General features: G+C 47.2%; 1 protein-coding gene across 1 annotated transcript in view; it reads left to right on the top strand.

Moving 5' to 3' along the window:
• The first annotated feature begins 2,219 nt into the window (after nucleotides 1-2,219).
• Nucleotides 2,220-21,748, top strand: part of FAM177A1 (family with sequence similarity 177 member A1) — a 57,142-nt gene continuing 37,613 nt past the window's right edge. Inside the window, exons 1-2 of the mRNA XM_068253863.1 lie at nucleotides 2,220-2,540; nucleotides 13,185-13,361. Coding sequence (XP_068109964.1) covers nucleotides 2,526-2,540; nucleotides 13,185-13,361 — 192 coding nt within the window. The 5' untranslated portion in view covers nucleotides 2,220-2,525. The remainder of the gene's footprint in view (nucleotides 2,541-13,184; nucleotides 13,362-21,748) is intronic.

The following is a 21,748-nucleotide window of genomic DNA, read 5'->3' as shown; positions in this document are numbered from 1 at the left end:
GCTTCTCTTTCCAGGGCATAGAAAAGGTTTTCCTGCCCAGTAGGGGTGGGGACCTACAAGCAATGATCTGTAAAAGAGAAGCACTCTGGATTTTTCGCCTTGGGACGAGATCACCCAAAGGACTTAACACCAGGTGGGATCTGGCTTTGGTTCCAGGCTGATGCATCATTAACCTCCTTCTCCCCCCCCCCCCTTTTTTTTGCTTCCCTCCCTCCCCTTCCACCCCCCCTTCCTTGATCTGCTTGTATTTGCGATAGATAACAAAAATGTGTATATATTACTATACATTATACACAGTTTGTGCATTACTCCTCGGTTTCTTGCTCTTTTGTTTTAAACTTTGTTGTTGTATATTTTTAAAGTGTTTTAGGGAGGCGTCAGTGTTTGGAAGGATGTGGCATATTTCGTTCCACCCCCATTTTGGTGTGTTGGTTCATACCCCGCCTCTCACTGCCCCACTCCCCTCCTTTTTAAATCTCACACATAGGGCTGTAAAATTACTATGATTAAGGACTTTATGTCCGAAACATGTTAGTCAAATGCTTTTCTGTGGATTTGGACATGTCCTGAATAAACTTATTGATACTGATGCGGAGACATTGTGCGGACCTTCCTTCATTTTTCTGACCCTTGTGATAGCGTTGGTGATTTATCATGTCAACAAGGCCTTATATGCTGTACATACATATTTAACTTTGTTCTATACAATAACATTTGTAAAGTGCTTTTCTCCCCTAGGACTCAAAGCGCATCAATGTTTTTCATTGTCACTTCAGATTTGCTTTAGGGCTCGTTCACATAATTCATGCAGACTGGCTGTGCGATCGGGATGCAACGCGCCCAATCGCATGCCATCTGTGCTATAGTGAATGTGGCAGCGCTGCGTTTTGCAAAAAAATGCATGCAGCAGTGCAATAGCGCATCACAGCGCAAATTATATCAATGGCAAAAGTGCTGTCTATGCACGTCTGCCGTTCTTGCATGTTTCACACCATACACGCTGCTGAAATGTGCACTACAGAGTGTATGTTGTGAACGAGTTATAAGGCCACGTTCACATTGCGATATTGCGTTACCTGTATAACAGGAACGCAACAGAACTCAAAAGTTTTACCTCACGTTATGGCTGCTTGCATACAATCAATGAAAAGTATGCTTCGCTGTACCTGTTAACGCACAGTGGGTTACTATACTGAAACCCGTTTTACTGCAACGCTACCGCTGCACTGTGAATGAGGGCAGATTTGTATTGATTACCAGCTGCAGACAGTTTTAGGGCTTGTTTACACCTAGGGTGTTTTCTGTGATTTTTTTTAAGCGCCGGCGATTTTGAAAATCGTCCCAAAAGCGCTTGTGTAATAATTCCCTGTGAGCGTGTTCACATCTGCCTGTTTCGATTGCTTTCTGCTGACCAAAGCGCTGCCTGTACCATTTTCTGAGCGTTTTTGCTCAATGGAAGGTATAGGGAAATCGCTAAGTGCTTGAAAACGCGCTTTGTATATTGATTACCCGAGCGCTTTTAAGAATAAATATATTGTATTTATTATTTTTTGGGTCAAAGAGTTCACTTCCTGACTGACGTCAGGAAGTGAAAAAACAAATCGCTTTGCAAAAGCGCTTAGAAAAGCGCTTTACAAAAAAATCACTAACGCAGGTGAGCATCAGGAGGCGCAAAAAAAAAAAAATCATGCACAAAAACACAAAATGTAAGCGCTGCCGATTTATGATGTGAACAAGGCCTCAGGGTAAATGTGCAAATAACTGTTTACATATTTTTGATATTGTAACTTCTAACTAGAGTTTGACATTGAACTACACTTTATTAACGTCAGTCACTTCTCAGTAAAAAAAAAATATTACAATAGAAAGTCTGTGTTTGTTCCTGGACTAGGCCTCAGCTTAGCAGTTGGCTGATAGTGTAATGGTTAAGGGTTCTGCCTCTGACACAGGAGACCTGGGTTCGAATCTCGGCTCTGCCTGTTCAGTAAGCCAGCACTAATTCAGTAGGAGACCTTAGGCAAGTCTCCCTTACACTGCTACTGCCAATAGAGCGCGCCCTAGTGGCTGCAGCTCTGGCGCTTTGAGTCCGAAAGGAGAAAAGCGCAATATAAATGTTATTTGTCTTGTCTTGTCTTGTCTTCCCAGGCTCTGGGATGGATTACAGGCGCACGCCGCCTCGCCCAGCTCACACAACAAAACTTGAGATGCTCTGACGTCATGTCACACCACAGCGCCACCTGCTGCCTGCTAGGGCTATCCGATAAGCTGCAGACTATGGCTTCCAAGCAGTAATACAGCGTCACCCTGAGGCAACATTGAAAACAACAACTGAAGCATCCTCTGAACACTGAATGAAATCGTCGCACCGGCCAATCAGGATCGGGCTGGGGAAGTGCCGGGGGCCTGCGTGTACACAGTGAGGCCTGCAGCACTCAGGCGTGTCTGACGGAAGAGCATCGCTCAGAGAGGGGTAGTACGGGAGATCTGCTGCTGTTGCCGGGCAACCAGCGCTGCGGAGCGGCAGAATGGCTACCGGAGAGGTAAGCGGTGCGGGAAAAGGCCCTGGCTGTGACTGCTAAACATAGCGGAAGCCTGTCATACTTCCATACTGTGCCGTAGAGGGGTATCCGGGGCACCACAAGTTGTCTTCGTATCAAAGAGCCGGGGACGCTATGGGCATTTAGCTGATCTGATTCGCTGTTGTGGGACTACAAGTTCCAGCATGCGTTGTTGCGCCAGATAGTTTTGTTTTGGCAGATGATGCTGGTAATTAAAAAACTATTGTTTACGTGATTTGTTTCCTACTTCCTATATGTGGAGATTTGGCTTCACAGTGATGTCATTTTATACAGTGCTGCCATTATACAGGGCTGGGTCAAGGCAGTTCCGGTGCCTACACTGCAAGTTTCCAGTGGAAATCAAATACACCCTCGGCCTCGGGTACATGTTGTTGACAATTATTGTTACTCACCCACGCACACTGAATACAACATACACACATAAACACAACTTAGATACACGTGTGCTAATTGGACACATCCAATTCGAGCACAGTCAACCATCCACACTGCACCCATCTACACTACAGAGTGCAATTACCCGCACTGTACCCACCCATACAGCTCATCTACATACACTGCACCCATCTACACAGTACAATCTCTCTCTCCCCCACCCATACTTATGCAATGCATCTTTATGCACTGCCCCATCTACACACTGCAATCACCCACACATATACAGTGCATTTTTATGCACTGCCCCATCTACACACTGCAATCACCCACACATATACAGTGCATCTACATTCACTGCACCTATCTACACAGTGCACTCACCCAGACTGCACCCACCCATACACATACAGTGCATCTACATACAACTGCATCCAGCCACTAACTATGTACACAAAGTTCAGCTGTCCACTGAACAAGACTGTGGAATTGGTACGTAAACCAATTTTTTTTGACTAAGAGTTCATACACACGTACAAGGTACGATGATCAGTACCCCATCCCTCAAGAAATTTTTTGATGTAGCCCCTGATGGGTCAGCTTTGATGAAACTAGTAGGGCAGATCCCAGAAATGGCCACAGAGTATGCACGAGGGAGGCTATCACGGTAGGAGACAGGCTGAGACGCGCGGCAGCAGAATCCCATAGTAGGCGAGAAGCCACAACACAAAAAATAGCCCTCCAGCTGCCAGAAGCATATTGCCTGATAGACTGTGGAGGGCTGGAAGAAGCTCAAGGTAAGTAACTCTCAACTCTTTTCCTGGGCTCGTTGTATCCTGAAAGCCCAATCTACACGATATGATTATTTGTGCGATTCGATTACGATCCGATTAAATCCGACATGTCCGATTGGGATGAAAACCAATGGCAAATTGAATCAAATTCCGTTCATACATGTCGGATTTAATCGGATCGTAATTAGAATCGTAATCGAATCGAACAAAGAATTGTATCGTGTAGATGAGGCTTTAGGGCTCTTTCACATTAGACAAATGGCCTGCGGAGTATCGTTGGGATTCTGCTGTGCGACGCAATCAGCGGCGGTAGCTATTAATTGAACCCGACGGGAAAACAGTTCAACGCTCCCGGTTTCTTTGAACCTATTAATTGAACCAGATGGAAAAACGGTTCAACGCTCCCGGTTGCTTTGAACCGCAATGCAGTGTTTGGTGTGAAAGGTAAAATGAAAGTCTATGGACTTGTGGTCAGTGGACCACGAAATCCTGCGTAACCCTCTGGGGGATCAGTGTTCTCCCCAGGCTCTTTTAGCCAGGTGCTCCACCCGGCTAGATTTAGTGACCACCCGGCTGTCATCGGCTCACCTCCTCACCTCCTACTATGCTGTAAGCAAAGTTGCCCTACATTTTCATCTCGCCCCACCCGGCTGCTTTTTCATGCCACCCGGCTGGAAAAAATTCTGGGGAGAACACTGGGGATAATCCCGAGCTGAGCTCGGGGTAAGCCGCCACAGAGGATTTCTCAGGCCCTGGTGAGCTGATTTGCATATTTTTTTTTTTTGTTGCACGCAGCTAGCACTTTGCTAGCTGCGTGTATATACCGATCGCCGCCGCGCCGCGCTGATTCGCCGCTACCCGCCGTGCCGCGCTCCCCCCCCCCCAAGACCCCGTGCGCAGCCTGGCCAATCAGTGCCAGGCAGCGCTGAGGGGTGGATCGGGACTCCCTCTGACGTCATGACGTCGATGACGTCATCCCGATCGTCGCCATGGCGTTTGCTTTGATTGCCGGAGGCGATCGGAGGGGGTGGGGGGATGCCGCTGCACAGCGGCTACATGATTTAAAAAATAAAAATGTCTAAAAACTAGTGCTGCGCGACCTCCTGGGCGATATAATTGTATCCCCCAGGAGGTTAAAGGGAACCCATGGTGTGCCTCCAGGACCCCCCTGCGCGCCGCTATACCCCCCGTAGTGCTGGCGACACATAGCGTGTCGCCAGCTCAATGTTTACCTACACGCTGTCTGTCAGTGTGGCTCCCCCGCCTCCTCCGTCTCGGCGTTACCCGCCCGTGTCCCTTCCGGCTGATTGGAGGAAGTGATACGGAGGAGGCGGGGGAGCGGCGCTGACAGACAGCGCATAGGTAAACATTGAGCTGGCGACACGCTGTGTGTCGCCAGCACTGCGGGGGGTATAGCGGCACGCAGGGGGGTCCTGGAGGCACACCATGGGGCAACAGAGGCTGGTGTTAGTGTGCACAACCAGCCTCTGTGCCCCACTAGCATAATTAAATCCCACCTCGGGTTCTCTTTATCAGACTGCAGGAGTACTGTGGCATCAGTGGATCAGTCCTCCAGTGGTTCAGATCATTCCTGACTGACAGAACACAGAGAGTATCCCTAGGTCCTATAATGTCCAAACCTGCACCTCTACAATTCGGAGTGCCACAAGGATCAATCCTATCCCCTCTGCTGTTTGCAATCTACATGTTGCCACTCGGTACACTTATCCAACGTCATGGCCTGACGTACCACTGCTACGCCGATGACACACAGCTATACCTGTTCTTCAAACCTGGTGGAACAGACCCTACTCCAAAAATAAACTCTTGCTTAGCTGAGCTACAGGCATGGATGAATAACTGGTTGAAACTGAATGCTGACAAAACTGAGGTCCTGTTTGTCCAAAGCCAGCACTCGCCATCAGGGCTGTGGAGTCGGAGTCGGAGTCGTGGAGTCGGGCAATTTTGGGTGCCTGGAGTCGGAGTCGGAGTCGGGAAAAAATGCTCCGACTCCGACTCCGACTCCTAATGAATTTGTAACTGTAATTAAAATAGAAAATATGATAAAATGTTCTATTTCTCAGATAATAGTCATTAAAAATAATGTATATATACAGTATATATACAGTAAAAGCTGTGCTTTGTCTACAAAAATGAAATGAACCAATCAAAATTAGTTACTTGTGCTGCTTCAATAAAGCAGTCCCCGTATTTTTAAGGTCAGATATACATATCTGATTGTGACTGTATATATGATGTGCACACAGGAATCTCTTATATATACTAAATAACATCTATGCTGTAAGAATAAAGCCTGATGTGTAGCCATGTCACTAATAGAGATGGTCAACGAGATGGAAATAATTCCGCATTGATGCTGATTTATGCAAATGTACGCACTCCCTTTGCTGATGAAATCAAATAATTTGATATGTTATTAAAATTTGGTTTGGTGACTACAAATTAAAGGGTAACTGAGACGGATGAAAAGTAAAGTTTTATACATACCTGGGGCTTCCTCCAGCCCCCTTCAGGCTAATCAGTCCCTCGCTGTCCTCCACCACCCGAATCTTCTGCTATGAGTCCTGGTAATTCAGCCAGTCAGCGCAGTCCAGCCGCATGCCGCTCCCACAGCCAGGAACATTCTGCACCTGCGCAATAGTGCTGCACAGCTGTAGCATGCTCCTGGCGGCGGAGTGTGTACATGCGCACTACGCCTGACTGGCTCAAGTACCTGGACTCATAGCAGAAGATCCAGGTGGTGGAGGAGTACAACGAGGGACTGATTATCCTGAAGGCGGCTGGAGGAAGCCCCAGGTATATATAAAACTTTAATTTCATCTGTCTCAGGTTTACTTTGTTACACAGTAGTACTATACTCTACATATGCACTCCCCACAGAGCTGCAGGGAATCCACTGAGAATGCTGTGCACATTGAACACAGAGGTGTTGTCTTGTTTACAATCTCCTCATTCCCCTGCAGAGTACCTGCACATCATTCTTACATGTACCCACACTTACATTGCCTAGGGCCTGATAGATGTTCTTTGTTCCGGTTTGTACCTTTTACAAGTACTCTTACCAAGTACTAGTTTTAGTCTAAAGGGAATAAATATAGTAGTCTACATATCCTTCTCACTTCAGTTGTCTTGTAAAATTCCTAAGCGTTGGCAGTTAAGAGACGAATTTCATGTTACATACTTTTAATCAACAAAATTGTAATATGCAAATTAGAGGAGTCGGAGTCGTGGAGTCGGAGTCGGAGTCGGTGGAATCCTAAACTGAGGAGTCGGAGTCGGAGTCGGTGGATTTTTGGACCGACTCCACAGCCCTGCTCGCCATCAAAACAGCTCTATCCTAAAGCAACACCAATCAGGATTGGGAATTCAGACATAAACAGCTCCAACCTTGTGCGCAGCCTCGGCGTACTAATCGATGGGAAATTGAGTTTCATAAACCAAATTTCTTCTGTAGTTAAATCTTCCTACTTTCATCTGAAGAACATTGCAAAGATTAAACATCTGATTCCCCCAGAGGATCTTCCAACCCTAGTCCACGCCTTCATCACATCACGGCTGGACTACTGCAATGCCCTTTATGCTGGCCTCCCCAAAAAGGACCTGCGTCGCCTGCAATTAGTGCAGAATGCTGCTGCCAGATTGCTAACAAACCAGCCTCACCACTGTCACATTACACCGATCCTTCACTCACTGCACTGGCTACCAGTAGAATGGAGAATACTCTTCAAGATTGGACTGCTGACATTCAAATCCCTGCACAATCTGGGCCCTGGATACATGAAGGACTTGCTGAAGCTGCACCACACCTCTCACAACTTCAGATCAGCAAGTTCTATAAACTTGGTCACTCCCAGAGTGCACCTCAAAAAAATCAGGAGATAGAGCCTTCTGTCATGCTGCCCCTACTCTTTGGAACTCCCTGCCACACCCAGTAAAGACAGCACCATCCCTGGAGCTATTCAAATCCAGACTGAAAAGCCACCTGTTTAGCCTGGCATTTCCAGACTTATAAAATTCTTCCTCTGTACCACGATGGTCGGAGCCATGCTTATGCGCTTTAAGTCCCACGGGAGAAAAGCGCTTTACAAATGTTACTTGTTGTTATGGACTTTCATTTTACCTTGGTTAACGCAAAGTTTGGACTTTGCGTTAAGATGCAGGAAAAGGGCTCTAGTGTGAAAGACGAGTAACCATTGTCACCTCCAGGACCAATGCCACAATATTTTCAAACTCACTTTGCTCATAAAATCAATTCATTTGATAAATAATTACATTTTGGGCAAGTTTCTACAATTTAATCACAGTTATAGCTACAACTTTATTTTACATATACACTTCCTGTCCTGCTGGGCCTTTGTGATTCTACTGAGACTATAGGCTGCCATACACTGGTCGATTGCCACCAGATCGACCAGCAGATAGATACCTCTATGACTGAATCTGATCAAAGAGGGATCTATTGGCTGCCTACACTGCAAACAGATTTTGAATCGATTTCACTATGAAACCGATTCACAATCTGTGGAGCTGCCGCTGCCTCCTCCCCCCCCCCCCCCCCCCGCATACATTACCTGATCCGGCCGGCGCGAGTCCCCTGGTCTTCGCTGTCTCTTCTCCGCTCTGGGCCCCAGCTTCACTTTACTTCCTGTCAGGGAAGTTTAAACAGTAAAGGGCGCTCTACTGTTTAAACTTCCTGTCGGTACAGGAAGTAAGTGAAGCCAGCCAGAGCCCAGCACGGAGAAGGGACAGCGGGGACACGCGCCGGCGGAACAAGTAATTTATTGCCGCTAGCGTTGGTCGGACATTCGAACGCTGCTATCGACGCACTCCCGACCCGCCGCCGATCGAGCGAAATCTTCCGTGCGGACAGATCGTCAGGAACGATCGATTTCGGATGAAAATCGATCGTTCAGTCAGCGTTCGCGCAACGATTTCACAGCAGATTCGATCACAGTGATCGAATCTGCTGTATATCGGCGGGAAATCGTGTAAGTGTATGGGCCCCTTATTGGGCACATTGAATACAGAGCTGTTGTACTGTATATCAACCATAAACCTGCTTCAGATTGTGCATGAAAAATGTGTATTAGAGGTAGAACCCCTTTATGGGTGATGCTGATCAGAAAGTCATTAAAGGACTTACGAGGCCAATAATAGAGAAAAAAAATAAAAAAAGTTAGCTACCTGTGTCAGCTTGTAAGGCACGGAGGACGCCGTCCGCGCCCTCCGTGCCATTCCGCCGGGTCCCAGCCGCTCAATAGACCCCCGAACGGTCCCCGACTGCGCGGCCCGGGTCGGGCTCTCCAGACTGTACAAAGATGGCGGCCCGGAGCAGCCCGTGGCTGCGCAACTCTAAGGCCAACACCCCGATCCACGCTACAGGAAACAGCCTGTTACGTGGATCGGGGGGTTGGCTTTAGAGCTGCGCAGCCGCACTCGCGGCTATGCGGACTGCACAGCCGCGGGCAGCTCCGGCCGCCATCTTTGTTCACAAGTTTTGCTGTTAGGTAGCTAACTTTTTTTATTTTTTTTTCTCTATTATTGGCCTCGTAAGTCCTTTAAAGGGAATCTGAAGAGAAAATAAACTTATGATATAATGATTTGTATGTTTAGTACAGCTAAGAAATAGAACATTAGTAGCACATATGAGCAGGGCTGTGGAGTCGGAGTCGGGAAAAAATGCGACTCCTAATGAATTTAAACTGTAATTAAAATAGAAAATATGATAACATTTTCTATTTCTCAGATAATAGTCATCTTAATTTATACATACAGTAATATCTGTGCTTAGTCCACAAAAATGAAATAAACCAATCAAAATTAGTTACTTGTGCTGCTTTAAAGAGGAACTGTAACGACAAAACGGCCCCTGGGGGGTACTCACCTCGGGTGGGGGAAGCCTCAGGATCCTAATGAGGCTTCCCACGCCGTCCTGCGTCCCTCGGGGGTCTCGCTGTAGCCCTCCGTACAGCCGTGACGCAATATTTACCTTCCTGGCTCCTGCGCAGGCGCTCTGATGCCTCTCGGCGCCGAAGTAGGCGGAAATACCCGATCGCCGTCGGGTCTGCTCTACTGCGCAGGCGCGAGTTTCCGGCGCCTGCGCAGTAGAGCGGACCCGACGGAGATCGGGTATTTCCGTCTATTTCCGTGCCGAAAGTCGCCACAGCGCCCCCGCTGGAGCCAGCAAAGGTAAATATTGAACTGACAGTCGGCACAGTCGCCGGCTGTTCGGAGGGCTGCGGCGAGACCCCCGTGGGACAGAGGACGGCGTGGGAAGCCTCATTAGGATCCGGAGGCTTCCCCCACCCGAGGTGAGTACCCCCCAGGGGAGGTTTTTGTTGTTACAGATCTCTTTAATAAAGCAGTCCCCGTATTTTTAAAGTCAGATATACACATCTGATTGTGACTGTATATATGATGTGTACACAGGAATCTGTTATATATAGGAAATAACATCTATGCTGTAAGTATAAAGCCTGATGTGTAGCCGTGTCACTAATAGAGATGGTCAATGAGATGGAAATAATTCTGCGTTGATTCTGATTTATGCAAATGTATGCACTCCCTTTGCTCATGAAATCAAATAATTTGATATGTTGTTAAAATTTGGTTTGGTGACTACGAATTAAATGGTACCTGAGAAGGATGAAAAGAAAAGTTTTATACATACCTGGGGCTTCCTCCAGCCCCCTTCAGGCTAATCAGTCCCTCGCTGTCCACCTCCACCACCTGGATATTCTGCTATGAGTCCTGGTAATTCAGCCAGTCAGAGCAGTCCGGCCACATGCCGCTTCCACAGCCAGGAGCGTTCTGCACCTGCGCAATAGTGCTGTGTGGTTGTGCACATTTACACAGAGGTGTTGTCTATCACCCATAAACCTGGTTCAGATTGTGCATGAAGAATGTGTAATAGAGGAAGAATCTCCTTATTCCCCTGCAGAGTACCTGCACATCACTCTTACATGTACCCACAGTTACATTGCCTAGGGCCTGATAGATGTTCTTTGTTCCGGTCTGTAGTCTTACACTACAAGTACTCTTACCAAGGACTAGTTGTAGTCTATGACTAAAGGGAATAAATATGTCAGTCTCCATATCCTTCTCACTTCAGTTGTCTTTTAAAATTCCTAAGCGTTGGCACTTAAGAGATGCATTTCATGTTACCTACTTTCAATCAACAAGATTGTAATATGCAAATTAGAGGAGTCAGAGTCGGTGGAACGGAGGAGTCGGAGTCGGTGGATTTTTGTACCGACTCCACAGCCCTGCATATGAGTCTAATATTGTTTTCAGTACAGAAAGCGTTAAGAATCTTCAGTTCTTATCTATGCAAAAAAGCTTCTCTGACCCAAGTTGGCTGTTAATTGGAGAACTTATACATCAAAGAAACAGTCAAAGACAGATTTAGGCCTCGTTCACATCTATTTATTTAAGTATTTATATAGCACTGACATATTCCACAGCGCTGTACAGAGTATGTATTGTCTTGTCACTAACTGTCCCTCAGAGGGGCTCACAATCTAGTCCCTACCACAGTCATATGTCTATGTATGTATCGTGTAGTGCATATATCGTAGTCTGGGGCCAATTTAGGGGGAAGCAAATGAATTTACCTGTATGTTTTTGGGATGTGGGAGGAAACTGGAGTACCCAGAGGAAACCCAAAAAGACACGGGGAGAACATACAAACTCCTTGCAGATGTTGACCTGGCTAGGATTTGCACCGGGTACCCAGAGCTGCAAGGCGAGAGTACTAACCACTACGCCACCGTGCTGCCCACCATCAAATATCAAATATGGACGTGCGATTGGAACGCAACACGTACCATTGCACACCATCTGCGCTGCTGTGCGCTGTACTGCTGATCCCATTCATTACAGTGAATAGGTAAGCGCTGCCATTTCCAAAAAATGCATGCAGCAGTGTGATTGCACATTGTGCTGCTGCGCAAAACATATGATGGGAATGGTAGAAGGGCTGTCTATGACCTTCTACCAGTCTTGCGTGTCGCACACTATATGTGCTGCCGAAATGTGCACAGCAGCACCTATAGTGGGAACGGGGCCTGCAATAAGATTTTTACTGCAGGGAAGTTGAAAGGGTCATCAGCTCTGCTTGTTTCAGGCTAAGTTCACAGTGGGACGTTAAAGTCACGCGTTAAAACAGCATTTAACGCAGAATAACTCACTGCAATGAAAAATCAATGCCCTGTTCACAGTGCACACGTTGCGTTGGTGTCTAACGCTGCACGTTAAGTAAAAGTACTGCATGCAGTGCGTTATACACGTTATTAGCTGCGTTGGACTGTTTGCACATGCTCAGTAATGACTTGGAAGCATACTTTTCATTGCCTGTATTTTTTACTGTATCTGCTGTATGTGACGGTAACGCTGCGTTGCCACTTTTTGGGCGCGTTGCGTTGTAAGCTTGCGGTGCGACTTTAACGTGGCATCAAAACGCAACGTCCCATTGTGAATCTAGCCTTATAGTTTAAAATACAGACTGTGCCTTGATATTGCAATTATGACAGAATTATGCAAATGTTATAAAAAAAAAAAGAAAAGTCTCTAAAAATTAAAATATTAGACTATTTTCTTTGCTACTAATGTTCTATTATCAGTACTACACATACAAATCATTACATCAGGGTTTGTTTTTTTCACTTCAGTGTCACTTTAAGATGGTTCGCGTTGCTATTGACTCCCATTGAATCGTGCGCCGCCCACACCTCAGTGCAGCACGCTGCAGCTTCTGCAATCGGCCGGACCGCTTCCATCACACTGCATCGCGTTGCTATTGACTTCCATTGAATCGTGCGCCGCCCACACCTCAGTGCAGCACGCTGCAGCTTCTGCATCGGCCGGACCGCTTCCATCACACTGCATCGCGTTGCTATTGACTCCCATTGAATCGTGCGCCGCCCACATCTCAGTGCAGCACGCTGCAGCTTCTGCATCGGCCGGACCGCTTCCATCACACTGCATCGCATTGCTATTGACTCCCATTGAATCGTGCGCCGCCCACACCTCAGTGCAGCACGCTGCAGCTTCTGCATCGGCCGGACCGCTTCCATCACACTGCATCGCGTTGCTATTGACTCCCATTGAATCGGGCGCCGCCCACACCTCAGTGCAGCACGCTGCAGCTTCTGCATCGGCCGGACCGCTTCCATCACACTGCATCGCGTTGCTATTGACTCCCATTGAATCGGGCGCCGCCCACACCTCAGTGCAGCACGCTGCAGCTTCTGCATCGGCCAGACCGCTTCCATCACACTGCATCGCGTTGCAGTGAAAAATTGACTTTGATTGCCCCTGCGACGAGCTGCGGCGGGGGAGAGTCCCGTGACGGGGTAAGTATAAAAGGGGCCATGCACTTAGCTCATGTTTGTATTTTCCTATGTATTTTTCCCAGGTGATTGTCAGTAGGGACCGCGAGTTTGAGAGTGTGGAGCTGGGAGATGTAAAGAAGAAAAAGAAAATTCCTCGAAGGATCATTCACTTTGCCAGTGGTGAAACAATGGAGGAATATAGTACTGATGAGGAGGAGGAGCTGCAAGAGAGAAAGGACCTTCTGCCATCTGCTGATCCAGTAAGAGTAACCATCTTGCAATTAAGTATGAGGACATGTCACCTTGTAAAACTGTTTTATTTGTGCAGTGAATTGCTAGAAGTGAAACACAACTGCCATGTCCCAGATACACCCAGTGCAGAAGAAAGTAACCTTAATGGCCTCTGTGCAGTAAAAGTGAAATTGGCCTCAATTCACTAAGCTTAACTCCTGTCTTTAATAACATTTCTAGAGTTATCACCATGGTGATAAGGCGTGTAGTATTCAGGAAACATTTTCTCTCTCCTGTTTTCTCTCACCCATCCATCCCCATAGTACAATATATGCTGCTTGGAAAAATTCAGAGCAGTCACGTCTGTATGGAGAAGGGATCACAAAAGGTTGTTTTGACCAGCAGCAATCTGGATATCCATCTGTAAAGCAAGCCATACAAGCATCGATTTTTCCCTTAGCAGATTCAACCACTCTGAGGGAATCTGGTGGAAATCTATAGCCAGATTTGTGGCATCGATCGTCTAGGCCAAGATTTTTATGTGTGAACAACCCTGAACAGTTGTTTATCAACCAGTAATCCTTTTCCTCACAACAAATTGTTTCCAGTTAATCTTGAAATGTTAATAGGGCCTTATGTCATGTAATATTTTTTGTACTGCTCTTTTCCTGCAGGTTTGTGTATCGTGTACTTTGGTGTTTGCTTATGGTGTATATCCCTGCTATACATTAAAAGATTCTAAGGTTTTGATGACTCATGAGCCCTTCCCCGTCCAATGACTGGAACCCTGGTCACATGGGAGTGTGAAGTCTCTGCAGCTGCATTGCTCAGGGACTGATCAGATGGTTCTCCTCTACATTACAAGTGTGTCATGGAAATATCAGTACATCTGGGCAGAAGACACTAACTTAAATCACTAAAGATGTTTACCATAGTAAATAATAGTTATAGTAAATAAATAGTTCATTTAGTGTTTCCTTAAAAAAAAAAAAAAAAGTTTACTTTCTTAAAACAGTTAAAAAACACACGATTGGTTCGCACAATGACCAGGGGCCCCGGACCTCTCTCACTGGCCGGGGCCCCAAGGCCAATGTGCGATACCTGGAGGGGAGTGCAGGTGGGCCTGGACCTCTCACACCCAGGCTCTGGACCTCTCACATCCAGAAAACCCACCAACACTGCCTCCATACTGAATGCTAAATTCAACACACACAAGCAATAGAACACAGCAGTACATGCATCCAGCTACATTTAAGTGGCCAGCAGGCGCTCGTCAGCCAATCAGGATGCACTGTCATACACCCTTTACCTGCCATACCACATCTAGCAGCCATTAGCATTCAGGTGGGAGGCTTCAGTTGGACGCCATCGCAAGATTGCGTCGCTAGCAGGACCGCCCTGTGCAGGCATCCCTCCCACAGGGGTCCCTCCCTAACCGCTCACCTGTCCGCCATGTCCTAGAGCTGAAAGAAAACGTTTAAAAACACACGATTGGTTCGCATGATGACCAGGGGCCCCGGACCTCTCTCACTGGCCGGGGCCCCAAGGCCAATGTGCGATTTCTGGAGGGGAGTGCAGGTGGGCCTGGACCTCTCACACCCAGGCTCTGGACCTCTCACATCCAGATGTGCAGGTGGGCCTGGACCTCTCACACCTAGGCTCTGGACCTCTCACATCCAGATGTGCAGGTGGGCCTGGACCTCTCACACCCAGGCTCTGGACCTCTCACATCCAGATGTGAGAGGTCCAGAGCCTGGGTGTGAGAGGTCCAGGCCCACCTGCACTCCCCTCCAGGTATCGCACATTGGCCTTGGGGCCCCGGCCAGTGAGAGAGGTCCGGGGCCCCTGGTCATCGTGCGAACCAATCGTGTGTTTTTAAACGTTTTCTTTCAGCTCTAGGACATGGCGGACAGGTGAGCGGTTAGGGAGGGACCCCTGTGGGAGGGATGCCTGCACGGGGCGGTCCTGCTAGCGACGCAATCTTGCGATGGCGTCCAACTGAAGCCTCCCACCTGAATGCTAATGGCTGCTAGATGTGGTATGGCAGGTAAAGGGTGTATGACAGTGCATCCTGATTGGCTGACGAGCGCCTGCTGGCCACTTAAATGTAGCTGGATGCATGTACTGCTGTGTTCTATTGCTTGTGTGTGTTGAACTTTCTTGAAACAGAAAAAATTTGCGATAATTCAGGTTGGAGTGAGCTTGAGATGTCTCCCAGTGCAACACTGCTGAAATATGAAAATTATTCATTGTTACCTTTAGAAGCTAAACACACCTCCAGAACCGCTGGACCATTGTAGCCCCTCACACACTTCAATGAGTTCTGGGTCACCATGAGCTTGCTGGTTAGTCTGTACCTCTCGGTGTTACAAGCCCTACTCCATAGAGCCAAATTAATCCATGCCATGCACTGATGAGGATCAAACAATCTGAAACAGACTGTATGCATGTTGGATTATTATGGCTCTGTACAAATTAACAAGGTGACACATCATTGCATTCCAGCGGTTCTGGAGGTGTGTTTAGCTTCTAATGCTACGTACACACATGCGACAACGATCGTTCGTTGAGGACGACGAACGAACTTTTAATTGATGTAAGAACGACCTAAGTAAAGTTAGTTTTAAAAGGTGGTTAACGATCTGATCGTTAGAACGAACGTTACATCACGTAAAGCAACTATTGCGCCTGCGCATAAAAATGAGAAGTTTCATGGAGAAATTGTGAAATGCGCATGTCAAGCCTAGTACGAACGACCGTTTCCAACGATGTACTACTTTTGCAAACGATCGTCGTTGGTTAAAATCCGCCGAGACAGAACTTTTTTTTTTGGTAGCGATTTGGCTCGTTCGTCGTTTGCCTTAATAGTCGGTGGTTCGTTTTTTGTAACGATCGTCGTTGGTAAAGATCGGGGAACGATCGTTACAAACGACTATAGTCGCATGTGTGTACGCACCTTAAGGGCAACAATGGTTAATTTGCATATATTCAGCAGTGATGCACTGGGAGACATCTCAAGCTCACTCCAAACTGAATTATCGCAAATTCTTTCTGTTTTAAGAAATCAAACTTTTGTTTTTCCTAGCATTTTAGTAAGGGGGGTTTTAGGACCATTGTAGCCCCTCACACACTCCAATGAGTTCTGGTTCACCATGAGCTTGCTGGTTAGTCTGTACCTTTTAAAAAAAAAAAAAAAAAAAAAAAAAAAAAAAGATGACTGCTTTCAATCAATGCTAAGGATCATTACATGAGATAGGTTACTGGCTAAACTCAGCTGTAAGATGATGCACACCAGGGATACACTTGTGTTCTGCTTCCTAATCTCTAAGGAGTTCACACTAAGGGCGTTTTTGCCCTTTTTTCAAACGCAGGCGATTTTAAGAATCGTCCTAAAACCGCTTGTGCAGTGATTGCCTATGAGAGAGTTCACAGCTGAGCGGTTTGTGCATCGATTGCGTTCGCATTTTTAAGAATAAATACATATATGTATTTATTTTTTCCCAGGTCAAAGAGTTCACTTCCTGACTTGAGTCAGGGAGTGAAAAAACACAGTCGCTCTGAAAAACCGCTTATTAAAAGCCCTTTACAAAAACTGCAGCGCCCACCCAAGTGTAGATGTGAACGAGGCCTAAAGGTAGCCATACACCTGTTGATCTGCCACCAAATCGTTCATTAAATAGCTCACTCTCTGATTGAATTTTATGAGAGAGGGATTTGTTGCCTGCCCACACACTGCAGACAGTTTTAGAAATCGTCCTAGCGCTGTTTGCTGCCCCGTCAGGTAATGTGTCCCCTGCCCCAGGTGGTGAGTGTTGCATGCGCACCGGTCACGCCAGTCTGAATCCTTACCTTTCCTGTGTCCGGCTTTTTTTTTTAATTGCGACTGTGAGCACCCATATACCACATGACACCAGCGCATGTAGTGCAGAGGAGACATTGGAGGAGGCTAGTGTTCACGGCGGAGTGACAGGTGAACTTGCAACAATCACCACGGGCCTGGCGGGTACACATAAACTTGGAGGGAGACTGGCTGGGGGTCCTTCGGCCATCAGTAAATCAGATGCCATTATTGCGTCGCACCTGATCGAGCCCCTGCTACCGAGGTTTTCCAGCATGCCTGATCAATCCTATCAACTAATTTTGCCTGGAAAAAGCTCAAAACCATCATTCAGGTGGCCATGTTGCAACATTGATGTCTGCAAGATTAGATCATTCTGATCAGATGGTTCGGACATGGATGCTGAAAACCGAGTAATCTATGGGCACCATAAGCCACAAGCACAATCATTATGGGTAACACTGATGTACTGTATGTGTACAGGTGCTAATTGGACACTGCAAAAATGAGTGTATCTTCTGGTAGAAAAACAAAAAGAACATTGTTTACCAAATATCTCGGGTTTAGGTTACCTGCTCTCCAGTATCTCTCCATACGCTCATCTCTCAGCAGTATGTTGTAATCGTTTACAGATTTACTTCAGTCATCAACATTTGCCTTTTAATAAATTAAAATTGATTTTGCATGTTCTATTATCTGCTAAACACTGAACTGTGAGAATGAACTGACTGTGACAGACATACCCGCCTGTTGGGTATAGGGTTCCCTGTAAGGTGACAACACTGGCCGGCCTGTACAGACGCATGGCAGCTGTGCAGCTGATGAGGCGTTCTGTTGCTATGCCGGGGGGGGGGAGACAGAATGGTGTGTGCATGGCGGGTGAGCAGTGCAGACAATGCGATTGGTCGGCGCTGTTAGGCTTGGGGGTGTATTCTCCACGGTCAGCACGTGATGCATAAGCTGACGGGAAGGAGGTACACACACCAGCACAAGAAATCAGGATATCCCCAATTTAGTGGAGGAGAGGACTGACTCCGATAGGAGATTGTGGCGCACAGAGCCGGTGCAGATCCGAACAGCCACAAACAATACTTTCGTGATAACGTCTCAGCGCAAAGTAGCGCTGAGCGCATAAACCAGAACTGAAGAGATCAGGGCAGGTAGACAGAATGAACGCTTGCTAAACTAGCCACTACTTAGTGACAGCAAGCGTCTACAACAAGACAGACTGGAATGAGGCAGCCAATGCGTTTGCAGCGATGGCGTGCCTCACAAAGACAGGACAGGATAGTCAGGAAATAGCAGGATCAAGATAGATGAACGTAACACAGACAAATATACAATAAGTATGTTTTCCTAGCGTATTACAATTACAGCTATCAATGAAACTATTTGTAACGTCTGACTAACATATGTATATATCGGCAATGAACCGATATATGACATACCGTATTTTTCGGATCATAAGACGCACCGGACCATAAGACGCACCTAGGTTTAGAGGCCAAAAAATAGGGGAAAAAAATATACTAAACCTGATGCATCCATGGTGCAGAGGCTTCTTGTGGAGCTTCTTCTCAAAAACTGTCTCAGTAATCCCTCCCCAGTTACAGTTAAAACCCCTCAGTTACATTAATAACCTCCCAGTTACAGTAATCTGCCCCACCCCAGTTACAGTAATACCCCCCCAGTCACAGTAATCTGCCCCACCTCAGTTACAGTAAGACCCCCATTACATTAATAGCCCCCCAGTCATCTTCCCCACCTTAGTTACTGTAAGACCCCCATTACATTAATCTGCCCCACCCCAGTTACAGTAATACCCCTATTACATTAATAGCCCCCCTCCACACTTACAGTAATACCCCCATTACATTAATATCCCCCTCCACAGTAATCTGCCCCACCCAAGTTACAGTAAGACCCCCATTACATTAATAGTCGCTCCATCACAGTAATCTGCCCCCCCCCCCATTACAGTAAGTACTGTACATTCAGGGCTTACATAACCAATTCATCTTCTGGGGGGTCATGTGGATCTGGTAACCTGGATGCAGCAGCGGCACAGCACCCGGTCTGTGTGCAGGATTGGACATCAGCACCATGTGCTTCACGAACGTCTTCTAGACTGGCCACCTCCTCCTCCTGTACTGATGCAAGCCTGCCAGGGATACAAGCACCTCCGATGCGGGGTCAGCGCGTCAGCCACCAGCGCGTCATGTCAGCCACCACATCAGGAATAAGTCAGAGTGTCTCCCGATGTCATTCAGATGCAGCGTGCGGTAGCCTGTCCCAGCCAGCATGGCAGCGGCTCTATGTTCAATCACGGACGTCCCCCAGCAGTGGCTCTATGTTCAATCACGGATGTCCCCCGGCAGCGGCTCTATGTTTAATCACGGATGCCCTGAGCTCAATTTTGAAAAAGGTCCCGATTGTTCGCCGTCGCCGTGGGAGCGGAAGTGGCTCTACTTAGCCAATCACAGCCGCCGCCTGTACTGCTTTGTGATTGGCTCCAATGGTCTTGAGGCAGGAGCATTGGAGCCAATCACAAAGCAGTACAGGCGGCGGCTGTGATTGGCTAAGTAGAGACGTTTCCACTCCAATGGCGAGGGTGAATGATCGGGACCCTTTTCAAGATTGAGCGGGGGGCATCCGTGATTGAACATAGAGCCGCTGCTGGGGGGCGTCCGTGATTGAACCTAGAGCCGGTGCTGGGGGGCATCCGTGATTGAACATAGAGCCGCTGCCATGCTGGCTGGGAAAGGCTACCGCACGCTGCATCTGAATGACATCGGGAGACACTTATCTCCGATGAGTCGCTCTACTCATCGCGCTGATCCCGGCATCAGAGTTTATCTGAGGGGTGATGAGTGATGGGTGTCCAGTGGCAGCAGACCACTGTAGAGTGCATTTAGTACATTTCTGGGAGACACCCGGGATACATGTGGCTGGTCTGAATTTTAGTATTCGGACCATAAGACGCACTGACTTTTCCCCCCCTCTTTTGGGGGAGAAAAAGTGCGTCTTATGGTCCGAAAAATACGGTAAGCAGGAACACTGACTAGCACTGGAGCAATACAGGGAACAGGACTCAGAAGGATTCGCTATCTCTTCGCAGAGATGAACGCAATCCACAAACGGTAACAGGACAGGATTCAGAAGGATTCGTTATCTCCTCGCAGAGATGAACGCAATCCACAAACAGGACCAGGAGCAGGATACTAACTCAGCACGGATGATCACGATACGCGCAACCACCAAAACATGCTGAAAGGCTGACTAACTGAACACAGGAAATAAACAGTTCGTGTACGTATATATCAGCGACACTGATGTATCAACGTAACACGAATACAAGGAAAATAACAAAATGCGCAAGTATGCGTATATATTGGCGATGAACCAATATATGACACAAGACAAGCAGAGTAACAACTTCTAGAACAAGAGCAGAACTAGGAGGACTCGCTGACCCCTTCGCAGGAGTCAGCGCAGTCCACACGGACTAGGAACGAGGTGGGGCACGAGCAGAGTAACAGACAGAATCTGAGACTCTGGTAGCCCATCAAGCATTGCAGGAAGCAGTTCTTTATACTGAGGTCATCCAATGGGAGCAGACCTGCAGATTCCCACACAAGTGAATGGTAATTAATCACAGGCTGACAGCAGGAAAAGGCAGACAATGATATGCAGCCTGCAGGAAAGGGATTGCCCCTCCATTGCAGCAGACAATGTTTGTTTACACAAAAGCATATTAAACTGTCATTAACTTCAGAGCGACTGCAGATGGAATCAGCAACTAGTTTAAGTGCAAACCAAACTATGCAAGAAAATGCATGTAATGACATCAGAACTGCTTGGGTTGCAATACCACTGCAGCCAGCAGTAAACGCTGCAGACATGATCATAACAGGCGCGGGGTTAGTTGATCCGCTGGGTGTATCCCTTGTATGTAGGGGTCGGCGGCCGTTGTACACATGTCTATCAGCTTGTCAGGCATGTGTACGGGCCTTAAAATACAGCACATTACAGGTGATTTTGTGTTCGCTGCAGGATAATCATCTGAGTGATTCGGCATTTAGAAACTGGGTCACAGCAGCAAACTATTGTGTAATAGAAGGAACGTGATACTACACTTTTGTCCATTGATACAAACAAAAAAACCTGTGCAAGCCTATCCCATTCAGAATACAAGGAAATTCATCTATGTTTACCATAGAAATGGCAAAAGCAGATGCTGAAAATTACATCACTGAGAAGTGGTATTAATGAATGAAGCCACACCTCCCAAATAAAGCTACGCATCCCCCCCAAGGGTGTTTGTGCCTCCTTCTTTCTCAATTTGTGCTTCTTTCTTTCTTTCTCCTTGTACCACCTTCAGACCCCTGTGCCACCTCTGCCCCCCTATGCGTCCTGTAATGGATTAAGGTGAAATGGCGCCCCAGGCAAGCAACGACCTTGGGCCCACCCTAGATGGCCATCTAGCTTTTTTGGCAAGATTTGTTGGGGGTTAACATAAACTGGGCCCCTAGACTCTATCCAGGCCCTTAGGCACCTACCTAAATTGCCTTGGATGAT

Source organism: Hyperolius riggenbachi, chromosome 9 (genome assembly GCF_040937935.1).
Source record: "Hyperolius riggenbachi isolate aHypRig1 chromosome 9, aHypRig1.pri, whole genome shotgun sequence".
In the NCBI taxonomy this organism is placed as follows: Eukaryota; Metazoa; Chordata; class Amphibia; order Anura; family Hyperoliidae; genus Hyperolius; species Hyperolius riggenbachi.
This window is presented reverse-complemented; position numbering and strand designations above follow the sequence as displayed.